Genomic DNA, 21,651 nt, shown 5'->3' on the forward strand with positions numbered 1-21,651 from the left:
AGGAATGAGTGAACATGCAAATGAGTGAATGAGAGATTCTGGTGAGCAGGGAAGCGACCTGAAAACGAGGGCCTTTCTTTGAGGACCTCTAGGTCATTGTCACTATATTTATTTTTATTTTCTCGATGATTCACAGACAGAAGTCATTATTTGTGACTTTATTTCCCTCATCAGAGGCTACCCGCCACTCATATCAGTAGGAACTTGTTACTTAGATTTTTGAAATCTGGGTAAAAGATGATGAAAATGCCCTGCAGTTGTCCGTGAGGTCGTTCAGAAGACCAGACGAATCCCAGGACTTATAATTCTCAAAATTAATTAAACCTTCCTTCCCAATTATAAGAGAATTAGAATGAAGTTGGTTGCTTGAGGAGCGAGTGGCGGTGTGAATCTGGGTCGGCGTTTCCCTGCTGGGTTTGGGCGAGTGTTGGTGAGTGTCTTTGTCTTTCTTTTAGGGTAACCACCCAGGACGATGAGCGGCTGAGATGGAGACATCTGCCTCAGCCACTGCCTCCGAGAAGCAAGAAGCCAGAAGTGGGATCCTGGAGGCTGCTGGCTTCCCCGACCCGGGCAAAAAGGCCTCTCCTCTGGTGGTGGCCGCAGCGGCAGCAGCGGTGGCTGCTCAAGGAGGTACTTTCCGTCTCGCACACTTGCAGGGCAGCAGGGGTGTTTTTCATTAGCCCGTTAGGATTTAATTAGAGCGGTGGCCCATGTCATCGGGAGGCGTGCTGGGTTTATGGAGGGCGAAGAGGAGGGCGCCGCTGCTCCTGGGAATCCCAGGCACTGTGAAGGTCACCTGTGAGTTTACTAGGAGGTCTGGCCACCCCAAGTCCAGGGGGCTGAGCTGCCTCAGACAGCGGCGGGTGGGGCCTGAGTACTGGGAGGGGAGAGACGGAGGAGGGGCATGGTGCCTGCCAGGCAGCCCTGGGGTGCGTGCAGCTGGCACATTTGAGATGTGCCCAGAGAACTCCTTGCCTCTTGCCCGCCAAGAACTATTTTGGAAAGTAATTGTCTCCTGATGCCTTCTGGCTCTAATTAGAGGGTCAGGTACGGAATTTACTATCTTAGGTGAATTTTTGGCCAACTTAATTATAACAAAAGAGACTACATGAGCCACAGCCTCTCATTTTACTGCCCCAAAGAGAAAGCCTCTCTGGTTTCCACTGGGCTGTCCGTGCCAGCATCCCGTTGGGAAAGTTTGGCGGGAAGGCGAGACCTCCCCTGTGTCTGCGCAGTCCATCTGGAGGCCACAGAACTATTTCTGTCTCGGAGGAATGGAGAGACTTGGATTTCTTTTCTTCCCTTTTTGTTCAAGTGCATTTAGTCAGACCCTGTTGCTCTCACTGCTCAGGCACAGCTCAGAGAGCAGCCAGGGAGGAAAATGCGCCTTTTCTTCCGGTGGGTGCTTGGGCAGCGCCCCTCATGCTTTGATGTGTACACAGTTGCGGGGGTTTGTTTTGGTGCAGACCCCGATTCAGTCAGTTGGGGCAGGGCTGAGTTTCTGCATTTCTGTTGGGCGCGAAGATAATGCTGGGGCTGCTGGGTCACAGGCCACGTTGGGGCCAGAGCCCAGGAACCTGGAAAGACCCTCAGAGGGGCTTCGAAGTGGGTATTTCTGGCCGGGCGTGATGGCGTGCGCCTGTAATCCCAGCCCTTTGGGAGGTTGAGGAAGGCAAGTTACAAGGTCAAGAGATCGAGACCATCCTGGCCAAGATGGTGAAACCCTGTCTCTACTAAAAATATAAAAAATTAGCTAGGTGTGGTGGCATGTGTCTGTAATCCCAGCTACTTGGGAGGCTGAGGCAGGAGAATCACTTGAACCTGGCAGGTGGAGGTTGCAGTGAGCCGAGATTGGCGCCACTGCACTCCAGAGCAAGAAAGACTTCACCTCAAAAAAAAAAAAAAAGAAGTGGGTGTTTCTAAGAGTGGACTTGAGAGCCTGCGGTGGCTGTTACTATCTTTACTTTTACTTTTCCTGTGATTCTAAGTGGGAGGTCATTATTGGGGTGTGTGGCCCATGTCAGGAAAGGGAGATCGGAGGTCACCCTTCAGGCCACCTTGGGGAGGTGGCCTTCTGAGCTGGACAGTGCTTCTCTACCCTGTCCCCCTTGGACGGGGACTCTCTAGACCCTCCTGTGAGGAGGGGCCCACTAGGGGTGGAGGAAGAGCGCTTATGTGGAGTGGGAGGAGCCAAGCCAGCCAAGCCTACAGGAAGGGAAGGGTGGTGGAGGGGCCCCGGGCCTGGAGCCACGTGGCCTTTTCCTTCCCCTAGGTCAGAGCCATCGCTGGCCTGTCGGGGCGCCTCAAGCTGCCCCTCTGCCCATGCTCTGAGGCCCTGTGAGCTCCAGGAAACCTGGCCTGCATATATGTCTAGCCTGCCTAGGGTTTTCAGCTTGAACTACCCCCGGCCCCAGCCCTCTGCCCTGCATCCAGCCTCTCCAAGCCATGAGTGGATCATGAACCACCTTGGTGCAATTTCCTGATGTGTCACGGCAGCAGAGGACAGACTTAGGCAGTAATTAGAAAGTAATTAGAATGTAATTGCGGGGGAGCCCCTCTAGTGTCAGACTGAGTTGTCATTATTGGTGCAATAGCAACAGATGCTTGGGTGATTCTGGATCTGTGGCAGGAATGGGGGTCAGTCAGGAGGCCCAGCATCTGGAGTACAGCAGCTCCACAAAGACCCTCACCACCTTACTCCACCCCACTGCACCCCACCCCCAGATGCCTTCCCTGCCCACCCTGCAGGCTCTTGTTGTCTGACCCCAGAGCAGCTTGACTGGTGAGGTTCCAGCAAAGGGTGGATCCAGCCTTCATGAGTATAGTTGCTGCAGGCCAGGTGGCTTGTTGGCCTCGGAGCAGTCTTGGGCCAGGTGTGTCTGCTGCTGGACAATCGTGAGCCTCCTCACCCTTCGCTGCTCCCAGCACCTGTCTCTGAGCAGCCTTTTTGGGAAAGGGCCTCCTGGAGTCAGGGGAGAGCAGCTGATGCTGCGTGGCACAAAGCAGGGACATCGTGGGGCGTGTCTCCTGGTGCTGGTGGAACGTGGCAGCTGCATTTTGGATGGGATGGGTGGTGCGCTGGCCTGGGTCCCAGTTTTCCTAATCTGTGTCGAGAGTGGATTTGACAGGTGTTGTCCACAGTCTTTATGATCTTGGAACTTCGGATTGTCCTTAAATGTTACTGAATGGTGGTAGAAGTATATGAGTAAGAATCCTCATGTACTCAGCAACCCCGAGTCCCCCAGAAGGCTCCAAAGAGCCGCAGACGTGGGTCTCGCTGCCTGCAGGAGCACAGACCTGTCGGCAGGTGAGGAGAACGCACGGAAGGAGGCGCCGGGCAGCAGCAGGTGCTTGGCGTGGGTCCCCCTCAGGGGTGGGGATGCTCTTGAGCTTATCTCTAGGTCACAGCATCTGGTGCTCGGCCTGGCATGAGGGTTATCCAAGGGTCTGGGACCGGCATGGTGTAGGAGAGAGTGGGATTGGTGAAGGGGGACGTCTTCATGGGCCAGAAGCATTTGCTGCAGCCACTGGAGGAGTTGGACACTCAGCCTTCAGGCACAGGGCTGGATGTGGACAGTGGGTGAGGAGGGGCCGTGGGGGACTGTGCCAAGCGAGGAGAGGGATAGTGCTGCAGGGTACACGCTGGGCTGCTGCAAGGCTGCAGGGAGCTGAGAATTCTTGTGCAGGAGCCCCCCTTTTCAAGTTGTTTTGGGGAAAGACGGATGAATCATCTTGGTCTGGGCGGCTGGTTTGAGGCCTGTTTGCTGGGGACAGGAGCACAGTCGATGTCCCTGTCGCTACGCAGGTAACCTCCTAGATGCCTGACTCCCCTGAGGCCTGGCTTGTTCCTCCAAATCCTGTGACATTGTTCCCATGGTTCACACCCTGATTTGCTGTCTGGGGGAAAGGGATGATTTACACCAGCTTAGTGTTTCCTGGCTTATTACACATCTGAGGAGGGGTGGGGCAGGTGGGTCCTGTCCAAGGATGTCAGGGACACAGTGGTGAGGAAACACCCAAATCCTGCAAGCTGTCAGGGGCTGTTTCCCGGCATCTGTAAAGTTTGCAGATGTGGGGGCACCCTGCATTCCCCCGCAGCTCATGACCCCTCTTCCAGCCTTCTCTACCCCTCACTGTCACCATTCCAAGTGCTTCCATTCCATGGCTAGAACTGTATGGCTTCAGTTGGTTCAAACAGTGTACATACCTGTAGGCAGAAGGATTTCACGTTTTTGTTTGTTTTCTGAGACAGAGTCTGGCTCCATTGCCCAGGCTGGAGTGCAATGGCAGGATCTGGGCTTACTGCAACCTCTGCCTTCTGGGTTCAAGCCATTCTCCTGCCTCAGCCTTCCGAGTAGCTGGGATTACAGGCTCACATCACCACACCTAGCTAATTTTTGTATTTTCAGTAGAGATGGGGTTTTGCCTTGCTGGCCAGGCTGGTCTCGAATTCCTGACCTCAAGTGATCTGCCCACCTTGGCCTCCCAAAGTGCTGGGAATACAGGCATGAGCCACCGTGGGATTTCACTTCCGAGTTATTTGTATTTGTGAAAAATTGAAAATAGCCTACCTGTTCATTGATAGGGGATTGGTTCATCTATGGATCATCTTGAATGAAACATGACGTAGCCACTGCAAATGTTAATTAAGACTTTACAATTACAGAGGGGAACACGCTTATATCCTAATATTAAGTGGGGAAAAAAGAAGATGCAATTGATCTCAAGCCCCACTAGGAATAAGATAGAAAGTGAAGGTGAGAGTGAGAAGAGAGGACATTAAGGAGCGGGGAGGCCCCAGCAGCAAAGCTCGGAAAACCCAGGCGGGAGCTCGTGGGTGCCAGGCTGGTGCGTTCAGAACCTCTCCTTCAATACCTCCCATATTGTAGATGAGACCGACGCCCATTTGGGCCGTGCCCAAGGCTTGGGGCTCTTGCTTCTCACATGGTGAGAGTCTCTTTCAGGTATTTGCATTTTGATCGTTGTTTACATTGCTGTGAGACTTGGGCCTTAATTTAGATCCTATTGCTACCCTGGGGTGAGTGTCCAGCCTTGGTAAGGTCTCCTCGTGTGTCTTCGTGCCTCAGTTCCCTCATCCATCCCAGGCCCTGATGGCACCTGCTGTCTTCCAGACGGCCAGTTCTTTGAGGTCTGGGGCTGTGACTTATTTACAAAGACACCTACCTCAACTGGCCTCTGTTGCCTGACTTCCCTTAGGAGTCCATGAGGCTGGACCTGCTGAGGGCTGGGTGTTTCCACTCAGAGTCACCATTTCCCTGTGCCAAAATGTGCATGAGAAACACATTTGCAGAGCAGAGCACGGCTGGGCTGGACCGAGCTGGACCAAAGGAAAAAGCAGCCCTGTGGTCAGACTGGGGAAAGGTTAGTTTAATCATCTGGCTGGAGCAGTTTGTAAGAGCAGACGGCAGAAGCCTGGGAGGGCGAGTTCTTTCCCAGCCTCTTTTGCTGTTGTGCTAACACTTTGGAGGCCATAAATCTTTTAAAACACATTTTGGCCCAGAGATTTTCCCCTGCTTTAATTTCCAAAATGGTGTAATTTTAAAAGCAATATGATTCAGATGTTTCTCATTGCTTTATACTGAAATTGTCCAAATGCTGTTGTATTTTCCTCCTCCACTGTTGGTTCTCTTTCCGAAATATGTCTGAACCTCTCTGTGTGCCTTACTGAGCACCAGGGACTCCTCCGAGCCTCTGGGACAGTGTGAAAGGTGGAGTCATAAAACCCGGAGCTGGGTCTGATCTCATGAGTTTTGCTAGTTTCTGGAATCAAGCAGCCAGACAGGCTTTAGACATCCTAGGAAGTACCTTTTATGGCCAACACCCACCTCTTCCACAGAGCATCCACTGTGTGCTGGGCCAGATGTCCTACCAATGTGGGCCCCACCAGCAACATCAGCATCCCCTGGGAATTGTTAGAAACGCTAATTCTTGGGCCCCACCCCAGACCTGCTGAATCTGGGTCTGTGGGGGTGGAATCCAGCAAGCTGTGTTTACGCAAACCCTCTGGGTGATTCTTATACACTCCTAAGTTGGAGAAGCACGTGTTCTGACTACATGAGGTAGGGTGGGTCTTTCCTTATGTAAAATGGGAGTTCGACACAGAGGTGCAGTGCAGAGATTCCAGGAGACTTCTGATGTGCTCACACAGGCCTGCCAGGGCACTTCCTGGACAGTAGCTGGAACACTGCCTCTCAGTGCAGGCAGGCCCCCAAGTAGTGAGAAGCAGCCCCAGCTCTGGAACCAGGCTGCCTGCTTAAGTCCTAGTTCTGTTGACCTTGGGTGGGTTCGTGCCTCAGTTTTCTCATCTATAAAATGGACATGATCTTGGTTGTGAGCATTCCTTGAGTTAGCACACGGAAAGTGCTTAGAAAAGTGTTGGACGCAGAAGTGGTTTTGTGTGAGGTCCAAGTTGAGTGTTTGCTTTATTAACTATTGCCATTTTTCCTACCAGTTTTCCTTTTCTAGGTCTGCACACTCTACCTGGCTTAGAAAGTTTACCTTTCAATGGTGATCCTGGCCCAGTGACCCATTAAGGCCAATACCCAGGTTTCTGGTGACTTCCTGCTTGAGAGTGGTGGGTGCCCTGGGCAGCACACTGGAGACTAGACCAGACCAAAGGTTACTAAAGCTGGCCAAGCCTTAGACTCTTGGGACAGTCACTGTGTAAGTGCAGAGTCCAGAGCAGCTCCTGGGCTGGGGCCTGGGCGTGTGTATTTTTAATATGCTTCACAGGTCACTGGGTGCAGTTGGTCCAAGGCGTGAACAAGATCTCTTGGAGTATTAGAGTCTCAGGTCGGGAGACGTTGGTTTGCAGCTAGTAGTACTGGCGGGGCTGTGACTAGGTTTGCATAGCTAGGGTCAAGCACTAAATGCCTCTCAGCGTAGTGCTCCAGTGTTCCAGGAGGCCTCTATGCTACCTACTCACTCTGGCAGCCCTCTTATCTTCTTCACTGGCCCTGCTGGCTTCTTGGGAAGTTTTTCTGAGGCACAGTTTTGCTTAGTGGAGAGGCACGCACGTCTGTATGGGAATGCTGTGCAAATACCAGGATATTTAAATGACTCAGACCTCTAGCATTTTCACTGAGTTGGCCAGAGCTAGAAAATCCCTTCCCACCACCTACCTTACCACACCTAGGAATCTGTCCGATACCCCTCCACTGATACGAACCTCCAAGTCCCCGTTGTCTTTGCACTCTGTCTTTTCACTGTGCTTCCAGGATCTCCATGTGGGCAGGGCATTGCTTGTTCACCACTGTCCCCACATCCCCCTCGCAGCAGACATCCAATAGGTGACTATGGAATCTCATTCTATCATGACAGAGGTGGTGTGGTCAGCTGTCTCTAGCTATGAGTCAGTTGAGGCTGGCCCTGGTCTTCAGCCCCCTGCCAGGCCCCAAGGGCAGCAGGGAGCTGAGTGGGCCAGCATCCCCGGCTTAGTTTCTCTGCTGAGGCCACACACTTTTGCCTTGGGCCTGGAGATGCACCCAGGTGTGACTAAGTGGGCAATTACTCTTATTTAAGTGATTTTCAGGATGGTTGTTGATGCTGCTTCGAGGCTTGTTTTATGGCCCAGCCACACAGAACAACCAGTTCCCATCAGACTTTGTCCAGAGCGCAGAGCTGAGTTCCCCTGACAGCCTGGCTCACCCAGGAAATGGGGTGCAGGCTGACCACCCAGACGTTTTTCGGGTGGTTCAGGAGTGTACTGCAAAGTTGGGTGCCTGGAGCTATGGGATGAGGTTGGAGGCTTCTTCCTGTTCCCGGCAGAGTCTAGTGGGAAGAGTATGGCTTGGGGTCAGGCAGATCTGGGCTCTTCTCATTCCTCTGCTTATCAGCCATGTGTTCTTAGCAAGTCAGGGAACTTCTCTGAGGTCCATACAATGGCGAGGGTAGTGATCACAACTTCTGGCTACCGTGGAACTAAGCGAGACAAGGTCTGCAGGGTGGCTAGCAGAGCGTGTGGGCACAGTAAATGTCCACATGACAGAAACCCTAGCACTCCTCTGGCCTATCCCGGCGTCACACTCGCTGCGGTGCCTTAACTGCCACTCAAAATGGCTGCCGTCCAGAATCAGCCCCATTTCCCCCAGCACAACAGGTTTGTTCTCTGCTTCTGGCCCCAGCCCAGGGTCTGGACTCTGGGAAGCTCTCCTGGCCCCTGCCTGTTGCTCCCCTTGGTTGTGGAGGCTGGCACACATGTTTGCACATGTCACTCTGTTTTCTGGCTGGTACCTATGAGCTGGTGAACTCTACCTGCCTGGAATGACAGCATCAGAGGACCGTGCTGGTGGCTCCTGCCCGTGGGTGCTCCCTGGGGCCCTGGCCACACCTGGTAGGCACTCCCTCATTTCTCATGGTTCACTGTGGATGCTCAGCTGATGCAGTGTTGAGTGAAGCTGAAAGTCATTTCCACTTATGGAACTGGAAGAAGCCTTTGAAATCCTCAAGTTTGAATCCATTCATTTTACAGATGTGGAAACTGAGGCCCAGAGACACAAAATGCAAAGGGTTGCCTGGTGATATCACTTGGACTGGAAACCGATTCCCCAGGAACATTCCATCACGTGGGACACAGCTGTCCCTCAACCTGGCCCTCCTCCTGGCCCAAACCCCAGCTTCCCAAGTAACTGTGTTTATGTTGGAAACATTTTTCTGACGTTTGGTTCTGTCAAAACTAATTTTAGCATTTCTAAAGCTTGGTAAAAATACAGCCTCATTACTTTGATGTCAGTGCATGGTTTACTATTAGTATCTTCTGGGGTTTATCATTTTAGTCGTGTTTAACACGGCTGCACCAGGCATGCACTATTAAATCTGGCTTATTTTACATTCCTGTCCGGAATTATTTATTTGTAACAATTTCCTCTCTATCAAAAGACACAGCTAATGCTGTGTTTTAATGTGTTATTTACACACAAAATAACCTATTTACAACTCAGTATGCGCCGGAGGGAGAATAGATGGGCCCCCGTTCCCTGCGTTCTGTTCTATCAGAGTTTAACAATCTGGACTGCTAATAGAACCATTTATCATTGCTTGGGAGGGGGGGAAGAGATAATTTATTTTATGCTTGTGGCCAGGTCTCACCGCCTCTGATCTTGGGACCATTTTGAGAATAATGAAGTGAAGTCTTGCATTTAGGGGAGCTCTGGGATTCCCGGGCCTGGGTGCCTCTGGGTTCCCTGCATTCATTCATGTACACATCCCGCAGATGGTTCTGAACTGTGGATCAGAGAGATGGTGATGACAGGGATGCTGCCTCTGCCTTCTAGAAGCTCCCAGTTGGAAGTGACACTTAGGAGATGGTGACGAATCCTGCCCATGGGGCTTCATGGGGTGGGCAGTGTCTGAGCCTGGGAACATTCAGGGTTCACCAGGTAGAAAGAGGAAAGGGTGGGTGGGCCCTGGTGGGAGGAGGAGGGGCAGAGTGGCCCCTGGGAGTGTGGGAAGGGGGGATTGGGTGTCATTGGCTCAGTTCATTTGTTTCCTGTGTGAGTCCATGTCTCCTGCCTGGCGTGTGGGGTCTGAAGGACGAGGCTCCTGTTGCTCTAGGGGGAGGTGCAGAGGTGGCTGGCACCCAGGTGGGTGCATGGCTGATCCAGAGTGCAGGCTGAGGTCCCGTGGGCTCTACTGAAGCCTCTTTGAATGGACACAGGAATAAGGAGAGAAAGCGCCATTTGAAGCTGCTGTCCTCTATGAAGCTCTATGTGGACACCAGAGGGGGATAGGAAGTAGGGGGAGATGCATTTAAGAAGCAGGAGCCATGGCCCTGTCCCCAAAAGCTTGTGGACCCCCCATGGAGAAACCAGACACCCCAGTTGTGATGCTGATATGGACATTGCCTGCTGCCTGCCGTGATCCAGGAAAATGTTAGGGAAGGATCGTGGTCTCTGCAGGCCCTGATAACACTGCTGTGTATAGCCCTGTGCCCTCTGCAGGCCCTGATAACACTGCTGTGTATAGCCCTGTGCCCTCGATGCCCAGTCAGTCCCACAGAAAGCCACTGCACACTCAGATCAGGGGGCTGGGGACGGGTCACCAAAGCATGATTGCAAAGTGTGGCAGGGTTTGGGCAAGCCCCCTGGGGACGATGCAGGGAGCCATCAGCCCCAGGACACCAGTATGGTCTGGGAGCTGGGGCCTGGGTTTGGACAGGTGAGGTTTGAACCCTTGTCCTGCCCTTTCTCGGTTGAGTATCCTGTGCTGATCCGAACCCCAGTGTCCTCATCTTAAACGCAGGCAAAGACACTTCTCTTTGGAGGGCTAGGTTGACCAGTAATGAGTCTCCAGTGCTTAGATGGCCCCTGGCGCACAGTAGGCATTCTGTAAATGGGAGTTGCTGCTGTTAGTATTATGCTTCTTGCTCTGGTGATGATTCTTAATTCAAGAACTATTTTCTGAAGGCAGCACATATGTTCCCAATAAACACTTGAGAAAGCAAATGAAGAAGCTGAGTCTCCGTAATGAGTGAGCAGTTCACCCATGATGTACAAGGAGGAACTGCACTGTAGCCTGAGGAACAGCATAGGCAAAGGTCCTCGGGTCTGAGAATGGCTGGAGAGGCCGAGCTGAGCGGGCAGCACTGGCAAATGAGGCTGGTTTTGTCAGGGCCGGGGAGGCAAGGGGCTCCCTTCCCTCCTCGGCCCTGGCATAAGCTCACATCTGAGGCTGAGTCTAGTGGCCCTTCCTAGGGTCTGTGTTCTCCCGCTGGTCATGGTCACATGTGGACACTGGTGACTCAGCCAGGCCCTGCATTCATGGCTTGCTTGGACCCCCCACCCCAACCTTCAGCATCTGGCTTCTTCTCCTCCTGGGAGGGCAGGGCGGGGAGGGAGCCAGAGGGGCTCTGTCTTAAGAAACCGCCCTTGGCTGTTTCCCCGTGAATAGTCCTGGCTGACCCTGCTTGCAGAGTGCGTGGATTTCTGCTTTGTGTTGTGGGGGATTGCGAAGCCCGAAACCCTGGCACCAGACAGCCGGCCTCTGGGCAGAGCAGGGTCTCATCCGCCGTCTGACTTTCCATCTCGTTTTCAGCAGTGATATTTGAGAGGAGCTTTGGGTTTGGTGTGGGCTTGGGCGGTGGACACTGCTTTGCACCTTCTGTTATCCCTGCAATTCTAGAAATGGAAGGACATCCAGGAGAAGCCCCGTGCAGGGCCGGGCGTGTGGTCCCTATGTGGTGTGAAGGTGGCCAGGGTGGGGAAGTTCCTGTCCCCAGCGAGTGCTGCAGTCTCACCATCAGGCATTTACCCCTTTGCTGTCACCTTACCTCTGGGTTTGTGCAGAGGCCCCTGTTGTCCTTCATCCTTCTATGACCTCTCCCCAGTGGCTCCTGGATCTAGACAGCCTTTGGCACTGGAGTACCTGTGACTGGGGAAGCTCACCCAGGAGAGAAGAGGATCAGAGAGCGAAGCAAAATTTGCCAACCACACACTTTGCTGACTCCGTGAGCTGCCGAGGCTCATCGTAAGCAGGATCTTTGTCCTGTTGCGGGTCTCCACAATGGAGTCACGACCCTCCACGCTATGTTGGTGACAAGAAAAGCAACAGGTGCCTTCACTTAGGGGACAGGCAGATGTGGGCTCACATCTAGGTGTAGGAGCAGGGGCCTCCCTTGCCTTGTCTGTCTGTGAAAAGGGGGTGACAGGCTCCCCTCAGCAAGCTCTGTAAGGCAGGGGGTGTGGCACGTGGACAGCGGGCTGCTGTTGTTATTCTCATGGGATAGTGGCAATTCTTGCCTGAAAGCGCCTGAGGCTATTTGTGTCGTCAGTGGCCAGGGCAGTGTGGAGCTGCCCAGCTGCTCACAGCTCTCAGCAGCGCCCACAAGTCTAGCCCCCTGGATTTTCTAGCATGAGGCCAGCAGGAAGGGAGGACCCACTAATTCCACTCTTCAAGAACTACCTGGGATAATTGAAAACCTCTGCGCACACAAAACCTTGTATATAAGTGTTTATAGCAATGTTAGTTACAATAGTCCCCAAACGGAAATGACCCAAGTGTCCATCCGCTAATGAATGGATGAGCAGAATGTGGTCTGTTTGTACAATGGAATATTACTAGGTCATAAAAAGGAGTGAAGTGCTGATCAATGGTATACACAGATGAACCTTGCAGTGGTATGCTAAGAGAAAGAAGCCAGGCAGAAAAGCACAAATATTGGAGGATTCTATTTCCATGAATTGTCTAGAATGGCATATCCATAGAGACAGAAGGGAGATGAGGAGGTGCTAGGGGCTGGGAGAAGAGGGAATGGGAGTGATTGCTATGGGCATGGGCTTTCTTCATGGAGGGATGAAAATGTTCTGTAATTAGATCGTGGTGATGGTTGCACAGCCCTGTGAATGTATTAAAAACTACTGAATTGTAGACTTTGTAAGGGTGAATTTTATGGTATGTGAATTATGTCTCTGTTTAAAAAAGAAGGGAGGGAGGAGAAAGAAAGGACGGAAGGAAGGAAGTGAGGGGAGGGAGGGAGGGAGCTGGTGGCGGCATGGGGGCCTGGCCATGCGCTGCCCTCAACCCCTGGGGTCTCCAAGTGCCTTGCACACTGCTGCCCCTCAGGGAGGACCCGGCTTCCCCTGGCCAATGAGCAGCCTCCCCATCCAATCTATAGGCCCCAGAAGCTCTAAAAATAACTGAAGTGGAAGGAGGGTGTTTAATGACAAAGTAAATAATTACATTAAGGGTGCGAGTTTGGAGGAGAGCTGAGTAAATCACTGAGAAAGAGCGCCAGCCTCCGTCTCACTTCCAGTCCTTTATCACCAGATTACATCCTCCCTAGGACCTGGAATCATTGATTGTGGCTGGTGGCAGGCTCTGTGGTGGTGGGGGCTAAGATCAGGCGGGTGCTGAGAGAGATGCCCTGTGAGCATTTCAGGGTGACGCTGCTGGCCCTAACGCTGGGTGGATGAGCCCCAGGGGCAGGGTCCCTGTGCTGCTGGAAATCAGCTGCTCTGCTGGGAGGAGCCAGGTCTGAGGGATGGCCTCACAGCCTTGCTGCCCACAGCTGGAGAAGACCAGGCTTCTGAGCCAGAGTGGCTTCAGAGGCCATTTGATCTAGTGAGGTGCAGGGAAGGCAATGGTCTCACCAGTGCTACGTGGTAAGCGTGCGGTAGATCTTAGCAGGGAGAGGTCCGGGAGCCCTGGTGTTCCCAGTCTGGGTGTGCAAGACCCTCTTCTGTGTTAAGAGCAGCATCTGCAGCGGGCAAGACCCAGGCAGACTGTAGCCCTGGGAAGTGGCGGCGTTGACCAGCTTTGGCATGGTGTGGGCTGGGGTTGTCTGGCACATGGACTCACCTTCCCTATCCTGGCCTGGAGCCCTCAGTTAGTCCCTTCCCTTTGCTGTCCCTCCTCCCTCTACCTCGTGGCCTCATCCTTTCCTCAGGGAGGCCCAGCTGATAACCTCTCTTCTCTCCTCGGCCCTGTGTTGCCCCTCAGGATGTGGAGGATGGGCAGGCTCCCAGGTTTATTGGGTGCTCTGATAGGGGCGCTTGGAAGGGATGAGGATACAGGGAGATGGCAGTGCCTTGGCCTGAAGGGACAAGCCTTCTTTCTTTCTTTTCCTTCCTTCCTTCCCTCCCTTCCTCTCTCCCTCCCTCCCTTCCTTCCTTCCTCACTCTCTCTCTCCTTTTCTTTCTTTCTTTTTTTGAGACAGAGTCTTGCTCTGTCGCCAGGCTGGAGTGCAGTGGTGCAATCTCAGCTCACTGCAACATCCACCTCCTGGGTTCAAGCGATTCTCCTGCCTCAGCCTCCCAAGTAGCTGGGACTATAGAAACACGCCACCACACCCAGCTAATTTTTGTATTTTAGTAGAGACGGTGTTTCACCATGTTGGCTAGGATGGTCTCATCTCTTGACCTTGTGATCCGCCCGCCTCAGACTCCCAAAGTGCTGGGATTACAGGCGTGAGCCCCCGCGCCTGGCCTGGGACAGGTCTTCTTGATGGAAACTGAGTCAGGACGCTTGGTGCAAGTAACAGAAGGCCGCCCTGGCTCTCTGAAGCTACGTGGGGTTCTGGTCCTCCATAACTCGGAAGTTCAGGGTTAGATTTCCTTTCAGGACTAGCTAAGCTTGAGGCTCCAGTGACATCACTGGGACGTGTCTCTTCCTCTCTGTGATCTCAGTTGGCTTTCTGCGGGCCTGGCATCCTGGTAACTCTGATCACAAGAAGGTGGAGTTGCTGCAGGTGCATGTGGGCTTGATACCCATCAGCTCAGATGGAGAAGTGTCTCATTCCAGGTAATTCCAGCAAAAGCCCTGGTGGTAACTTATTGGCTGGGCCTGGATCCCATGCACCCTTGTGAACCAGCCATGTGACCGAGCATGTAGTATTTTGTGGGGCCCCATGCATACCTGTGCAAAGTGGGGAGGGTCAGCTCCCTTATCTGCTGGAGCTGTGCATAGAAGGGTGGCCCATGTGATGCTGGTCAGGGCAAATACCAGTATCCACCTCCCTGAAGCCAGATGGCAGGAGGAGTGGGCAGGAGACCCAGAGAAGTCTGGGCACCTGTAGACACCCACTGGTGGATGACAGGGTCAGAGCTGGGCCCTTCAGAAGCAGCAAGGAGTCCTCTGGTCATTCCGTCCTCAGGCCTCATCCTCTGGGTTGAACCAGGGGTGACCAGGCCTGTCTCCCTCCCCTAGTTGTCTTTTTGAGCTTCCTGTAAGGGTACACAAAGTACTCCCTGAGAAGTGCCAGACCAGAGCCTTGGAGAGGAAATTCCAGAAAATTCCAGGGGTGGCATCACTAAGGAGGGCTTTTTTTTTTTTTTTTTTGAGACGGAGTTTCACTCTTGTTACCCAGGCTAGAGTGCAATGGCGCGATCTCGGCTCACCGCAACCTCCGCCTCCTGGGTTCAGGCAATTCTCCTGCCTCAGCCTCCTGAGTAGCTGGGATTACAGGCACGTGCCACCATGCCCAGCTAATTTTTTGTATTTTTAGTAGAGACGAGGTTTCACCATGTTGACCAGGATGGTCTCGATCTCTCGACCTCGTGATCCACCCGCCTCGGCCTCTCAAAGTGCTGGGATTACAGGCATGAGCCACCGCGCCCGGCCTAAGGAGGGCTTTTTAAAGAATGAGAGAGCTACTGGGAAGGTAGGGGTAAGCAGAGGCTCGACGAGGGTGACAGGGCACATGCCAGGGCAGGGCCAGTACCTGCTGAAGAGGATGCTTTATACAAGGTGTAGGAGGAGAGGTGCAATTGGAAAGGGAGATTGGAATCGCTGTGGGGAGCCTGGGATGCCCTGAGAGGAATTTGGACTGAGGGTAGTAGGGAGCCATTGAAGGGCTTTGAGCAGGGGAGGGGCATTTAGAATCAGTGCATCTCTTTGCTGATTGATTCGAAGCATTCCATACCCACAAATGAAATCCTGCTGGATAGCTCTGCTTTTCAGAAGGTTCTTTTTCCTCCCTCCCTCCCCACTTCCCTCTCTCTTTCCTTATCTTGCTTTTCTCCGCAAGTGTTTACTGGGGGCAGAGTAGTCCTTGGGTGGGAGCGGGGAACACAGAGACAAGGTCCACTTCTCTGGAACTGACATTCAAGCTGGAAGACACAGGCAAGAACCCAAATCAATGGCCATGTGGAACAGGATGTGAGATGGGTATTCCAGCAGGGAGAGATGGGGGCTCGGTGGCCCCAACCTTCCTCGAGACAGGAGCGCTTTTCCCAGGGTTGCCGAAGCCACTGTCTCTCTCAAATGTGCTGGTTAGGCACAATGGAAAACCACTTCCTCTGCTGTGGGAGGAGAAGAGACTCATCCCGAAGCCAGCTGCAGGCTGAAGAGGGGGTTCAGGTCACCCCCATGCAGCGGGGCAGGGGCACACACCCATGTCGCGGCCTGGCCCCCGCACTGTGTTGGGAGTCGGGCGTTGCCGGGAGCCACTGGATGGGGCCTTGTGGAGGCAGACGCCCTGGGTCCTGCCCCATGTGGGAGCTGTGGCCGTTCTCCTGCATCCTTGTCTTTCACGGGGGAATGATGAGGACCTCTGTCCTAGGGCTGTGGTCAGGGCTGAAGCTGAGACGCAGGCCAGATTACAGTCCCCAGGATCATCCTCACAGGGTCTTTGGAAGGACTGGCCACGCTGCCACACGGGGGACCTGAGGCCCTTCTTTCTATCACAGGGGTCATGACTCCCAGAGTGGCCTTCTGGGGGCATGTCTGGCCTCTCCCTACCCTTAAGCCCTGGGACGTCATGGGGGACCCCATAGTCTCTGTCTGAGGACACCACCCTTCCTAGTTGTTCAGGCTGCCAGGGAGCCCCTTTCTCCTGTTGCCATCCTTGACATGCGGGCTCTGACCTCTCTTTTCCTGGAGCTTTTTCTCCTGGGTCATGTTTTTCAGGTCTCTGAACCTCCTGGGCTGGCCCAGGTGAGCGACTCCCCTCCCCGCCACCCTGATCCTGCCACTCAGTGAGCCCTGTCCTCCCTTTTCCATGTAGGGGATGCTTCACAGCAGTGAGGGTGAGAGTCCTCTGTTCTTTCTGTGTGTCACCACTGAGGAAGGCGGGGACACCTGGCCGTGTTGTGGAGCCTTTCCTGGGTAGGGAAAGAGCGCTCGACTGGGATGGGAGATGGGTCCTCTGTTCTATGGGCCTGTGATCCCACCCCCAGCACTGCGAGGTCCCCAGGCAATGTCTGTGAAAAGGTCCTGAAGAGTTTTCAGCATGCCACACACAGGATATGAGACGCTGGCGCTCTTGGCCAGTGCCTGAGCACCACTAACACTGACAGTGTTTTGGCACGGCCAGGGTGGCCAAACATGTTTTTCTGTGCATTTGTCCCCAGGGAGGAATTGGAGGCTTCTGAAGACTTAAAAAACACACCAAACAAAATACCCAGAGAAAATGTTTCCCTGTGCTGTGGTTCTAAGAACTTCATTGCTTTGGGGAAGAGAGGTGGGCAAGAACCCCCTCTGAAAGCTTTTCCCAGAGGAGGTGGGTGCCTGTGGACATGCAGTCCATGTGATGGCTGCCACGTGCCCTTGAGCATCCTCACCCCAGAATGGCCCAGCTGCACACAGAGGAACAGCCTGATCCCCTCAGCTGCGTTGAGTCTTGGGAGAGGGAGAGCCAAGCCCCAGACATAGACTGAAACTCTGAGTCCTGCTTGTGCAAGGACTTTGCAGCTGCGCGAGTGCCCTGGGCGATGGGTGCCACCTCACTTGTCTGCCCGGCTGTTCTCCTGACAATGTCCTTGTCCATGCAGCTGCAACTGGCCCTAGATCCCCAGGTGCCCCTCCCCACCCTGGCCCTGCACTGCTGGTTTCTCCACCCTCTCTTTGTTGTTGTTGTTGAGACAGTCGCCCAGGCTGGAGAGCAGTGGTGCAATCTCGGCTCACTGCAACGTCTGCCTCCTGGATTCAAGCAATTCTCCTGCCTCAGCCTCCCAGCTGGCTGGGATTACAGATGTGTGCCACCATGCCCAGCTAATTTTTGTATTTTTAATAGAGACGGGGTTTCATCATGTTGCTAGGATGGTCTCGATCTCTTGACCTCCTGATCTGTCTGCCTGCCCCTCCCAGAGGGCTGGAATCACAGGCGTGAGCCACCGCGGCTGGCCTTTTGCTGCCTCTTGCCATTCTTGCATGCAGTCTTGTCCCCAAGACAAGTGGGGAGGATGTTGCCAGCCTAGTGGGCTGCGTTGTCCTGAGAAGGTCATGTTCAGCTTCCCCACCATCCAAGGGAAGTCTGTGCCCCTGATTCGAGGGGAAGACGCATTTCCTAGGGTTACTTTCACACATGGTGTCTTAGTTATCATTCTTAGAAGCAGGCTTTTAAGAGAAGGGTTCCGGTGCACCTGGTTTATTTGGAGTTGTAGGGAAAGGAGTGTGAGGTGAGATGGGAGGAGAGCACCTTTGAAGGGAACTAGAAAGTCAGCAGCTGCCCCTGAGAAAACTGGAGCTTCATCCCTGGGGGGACTCAGGAGCTGGCATGATAGCCATCCCAGAGGAAGAAAGCAGCTCTAAACACCAGTTGCTGGCAGTACCCTGCTGAGGGCTGCTCTCACACTCCAGGCCTGTTGCACAGCTGGGCAAAGTGGGCTTGGGAGACAGAAAACCCTCAGTTAACCATGGTGCCGGTGGTTGGAAAGGATGTATGCCTCAAAGGGGTAAGGGTACCGGGATTTGAGTGAGGATCGACAGCATCTGCTGTACAGAGATGGAGGTGGTGAGTGCCGATCGCTGTGATTTCTGGAGGCTTAGGAAGCCTTTTCTTTGTCTTTCTATATGATTTTGTCATTAAAAATGAATGCTGATGGCTGAAAGGTGTCTGAATGTTGTACAATGGATACTTCTGGGCAGACCACCCGGCTGTTGTCAGATATGAGTGCCTCACTGGGAATGAGTTGATCAGATTTCATGTTGAGAGCAGTGTTGGATGGGGTAGAGAGAAGGTCCTCCACCCCCGGGCTGCAGACCGGTACCAGTCCATGCCCTGTTATCAACCAGTCCACACAGCGGGAGGTGAGCAGCAGGCCAGAGCATGACCACGTGAGCTCCACCTCCTGTCAGATTGGCAGCCGAATTAGATTCTCATAGGAGCAGGAGCCCTACTGTGAACTGCGCATGCAAGGGATCTAGGTTGTGTGCTCCTTATGAGAATCTCATGCCTGATGATCTGAGGTGGAACAGTTTTGGGATTCCTGCCCCCCGCACTGGAAAAAGTATCTTCCATGGAACCGGTTCCTGGTGCCAAAAAGCTTCGGGACCATTGGGGTAGAGGGCAGGACAGAGGCTGCCTCTTAGAGGATGAGGTCAGAAATGGGTGTGATCGTCCTGGAGTTCCCCTGTGTGTATCCTCCAAGACAAGGGCCAGTGTCCTGTCCTGTCCTGTTGGTGCCAGCGTCAGGGGGCCTGAGACAGGGAGAGGGCAATGGTTCTCTCAGCTAGGACTTTTAGAATGGAGACCTCAGACCCTGAGCCCCAGGACAAGCCTGAGCTATAACCAGTCACTGAAAATATATACAGTGAAATGGAAGTCTCTGCCATTGAGCCGGCTCTCGCAGGCCGCTGTAAAGATAAGTAACGGCAGTTTTCAGGCCACTTAAACCCTTACCTTTGGGGTATAAAGGGGTCTCTGCAGACAGTAAGTCTTTATCGGGAAATGTTTACTCATAAAAAAGCACAATGAAGCCTGGGAGAAAAAGCACCTCAGCCTTTATGGCGCTGCAACCCATCTGTAACAGGAGCTGCAAATCACCCACAGGCCACGGGCTGGGGACCGATTCTGTCCAAAAGTTGGGGATGGGAGTAAAACCTGAGTTGCTACCATGCAGACAGCATTGCCTGCCCCACCAGCCCCCTCCCTCCACCGAGAGAGGGACCGTGCTGCCCCGTGTATTGCTAAGCTGACTTGCTGTGGCTCCCACATGCCATGGGATTGAGCCTGAGCTCTGTGGGCACATGTGCCCTGGCCCATGTCTCCGGCCCTTGTGGCTGTGCACTTCCCACAGCGCTCCCGGCTTTCAGAGCGCCTTTCCCTGCTTTTCTACCTTTGAGAGGACTACCCAAATGCCCACCCCATTCCAGCTACAGTCCCATCAGTGGAGTAGAATCACCCTGAGAGACTTGGAACCAGGGTGGGGATCACATCAGCTGCTGCCCAGCCGTGGGAGCAGTGATATATCTCTGCAAAGCCACTGTCTCTGCATCTGGTGCTGGGCTGAAGTCGCTGTAGGCCAGTGGCATTGGCAATTCGAGGGGGTGTTAGGTGTGACATGAGGGAGAGGAAGGGCAAGCTGGAACCCACCAGGACGGTTAGAGCTCACGCCTGCCTGCCTGTGCTTCCAGCTTCATGATGGATAGGTGGATGCACATGGGTTTGAAGGGGGATTGCATAAGCCTCCCCCTTGGAGCTGTATCCCCTCCTGGCTCTGTGGGAGCAGAAGGAGCTGGCTCCACCCCTTTTTTGCCCCACAGATCAGTGATGATGTTTGGGGAGGGAGCCTTTGGGATCCTACACTAGCAGTTCCAAACTTTTGGTCTGTGGGTCCCTGTATACTTAAAAATTACTGAGGACCCCAAAGAGATTTTTTTTTTTTTGAGACTGAGTCTCACTGTGTCTCCCAGGCTGGAGTGCAGTGATGCAATCTCAGCTCACGGCAACCTCTGCCTCCTGGGTTCAAGCGATTCTCTTGCCTCAGCCTCCCGAGTAGCTGGGATAATAGGCCGGCCATCATGCCCGGCTAATTTTTGTATTTTTGTAGAGACGAGGTTTCGCCATGTTGGCTAGGCTGGTCTCAAGTTCCTGACCTCAAGTGAGCCACCCATCTAGGCCTCCCAAACTGCTGGGATTACAGGCAAAAGCCACCGCGCCTGGCCCCAAAGAGCTCTTTTAATGTGTGTCATATCTATTGATATTTACTTTATTTGAAACTTAAAATTAGAACAATTTAAAATATTTTGTATTTAAATTCATTTGAAAAAAACAATGATAAAACTATAATTTTTATGAAAAGAACTTCTCTAAAATTAAAATAGTAAGAAGAATAGAATTACGCTTCTGTCAATGTCCTTAATTTCTGTCTTAATGGAAGACAGCTAGATTCTCATGTCTCCTTCTGCACTGAGTCTGTTGCACTACGTTGTTTGGGGTTAAAATATATTAAGGAAATCCAGCCTAACACAGACGTAGAGATAGAAAAGAGAATGGTATTTTAAAAACCTTTTCAGCCAATTTGGTTGTTCTTTGATGCTGCACCAAAACTCGACATCGTGGAATCTGAAACAGATCAAAGGCCTTTCCACACCGTTGGTTAAAATCCATGGGTCTGTGTTGCACTTTGAATGGATACTTTTTTCCCATGCAATATTTTGTGTGTCCATGGGTCAGTCCTTCAGAATTAGAAGCTCAGAGTTGTGCGGATCTTCCAAAGCTATGGTGGAAAACACGAAGACAAATGAGGTTTTAGGATTATGTTGAAAATGTGACTTTGTCCATCTCTTGAGAGAACTGCTGCTCCACACTGTCCTTCCTTCTAATCCCACATGGATTTCTGCTGTGGCCAGAGCCGTCACCCGGAACCACACAGGGAGGTAGATAGTGTCAGCTTGGCTAAGTTGCCTGGGTATGAAGCCACCCCCACCACCTCCATGGGGTCTCTGTCCCAGCCCCAGCCCCGAAGCCTGGCTGTGCTCACTGCCCACCTGTCACCCCCCCATCACGCACCCATCAGGACAGGCCCCCTCACTTCACCTCACTGGCCCCACTGATGGGCTCGCCGTGGACCATCGGGGGTCTTCCTGCCTCCTCCTCTTACAGTCTCACCACCGCTCTGCCTCGGCCCTTTCCTTCCCTGGCTTCTAAGCTCCCCTTGTGATCTCCTGCCTGCCCCTTCTCCTTCAAACGAAGGTCCCAGGCTTTGTCCTGCGTGTTCTTCTCTTCTTACTGGAAACTCATTGCAGGGTCACCTGGGTGGGGAGACCCCCTCAGCTGTCTCTGCCCAGGACCCGTATATCCGCCTCGTTGGCTCCATCCTGCTCATCCAGTGGCCTGCCTGGCTCTGGATGTCCCAGGCTGCATGCACTGTGCCCCTCCCCACCCACCCCACATCACCTGGCCCCACTCCAGGCTCTTTTTGGAAACAACATCTTCACCCACTTGCTTGTATGGAGCAAACTTAAGAGACCCAG

The 21,651-nt window shown here is 53.2% G+C and overlaps 1 protein-coding gene across 2 annotated transcripts in view; it reads left to right on the forward strand.

Annotated features, from left to right (window-relative positions):
* The first annotated feature begins 485 nt into the window (after positions 1–485).
* The window catches only part of GLI2 (GLI family zinc finger 2), a 195,339-nt gene continuing 174,173 nt past the window's right edge, over positions 486–21,651 (forward strand). For both annotated transcript variants that reach the window (XM_064382215.1, XM_012468369.3), the window contains exon 1: positions 486–630. In XM_064382215.1, the coding sequence (XP_064238285.1) occupies positions 486–630 (145 nt within the window). The remainder of the gene's footprint in view (positions 631–21,651) is intronic.

This window comes from Aotus nancymaae, unplaced genomic scaffold (genome assembly GCF_030222135.1).
Source record: "Aotus nancymaae isolate 86718 unplaced genomic scaffold, 86718_ANA_hifiasm-v0.15.2.pri h1tg000029l, whole genome shotgun sequence".
Lineage (NCBI taxonomy): Eukaryota > Metazoa > Chordata > Mammalia > Primates > Aotidae > Aotus > Aotus nancymaae.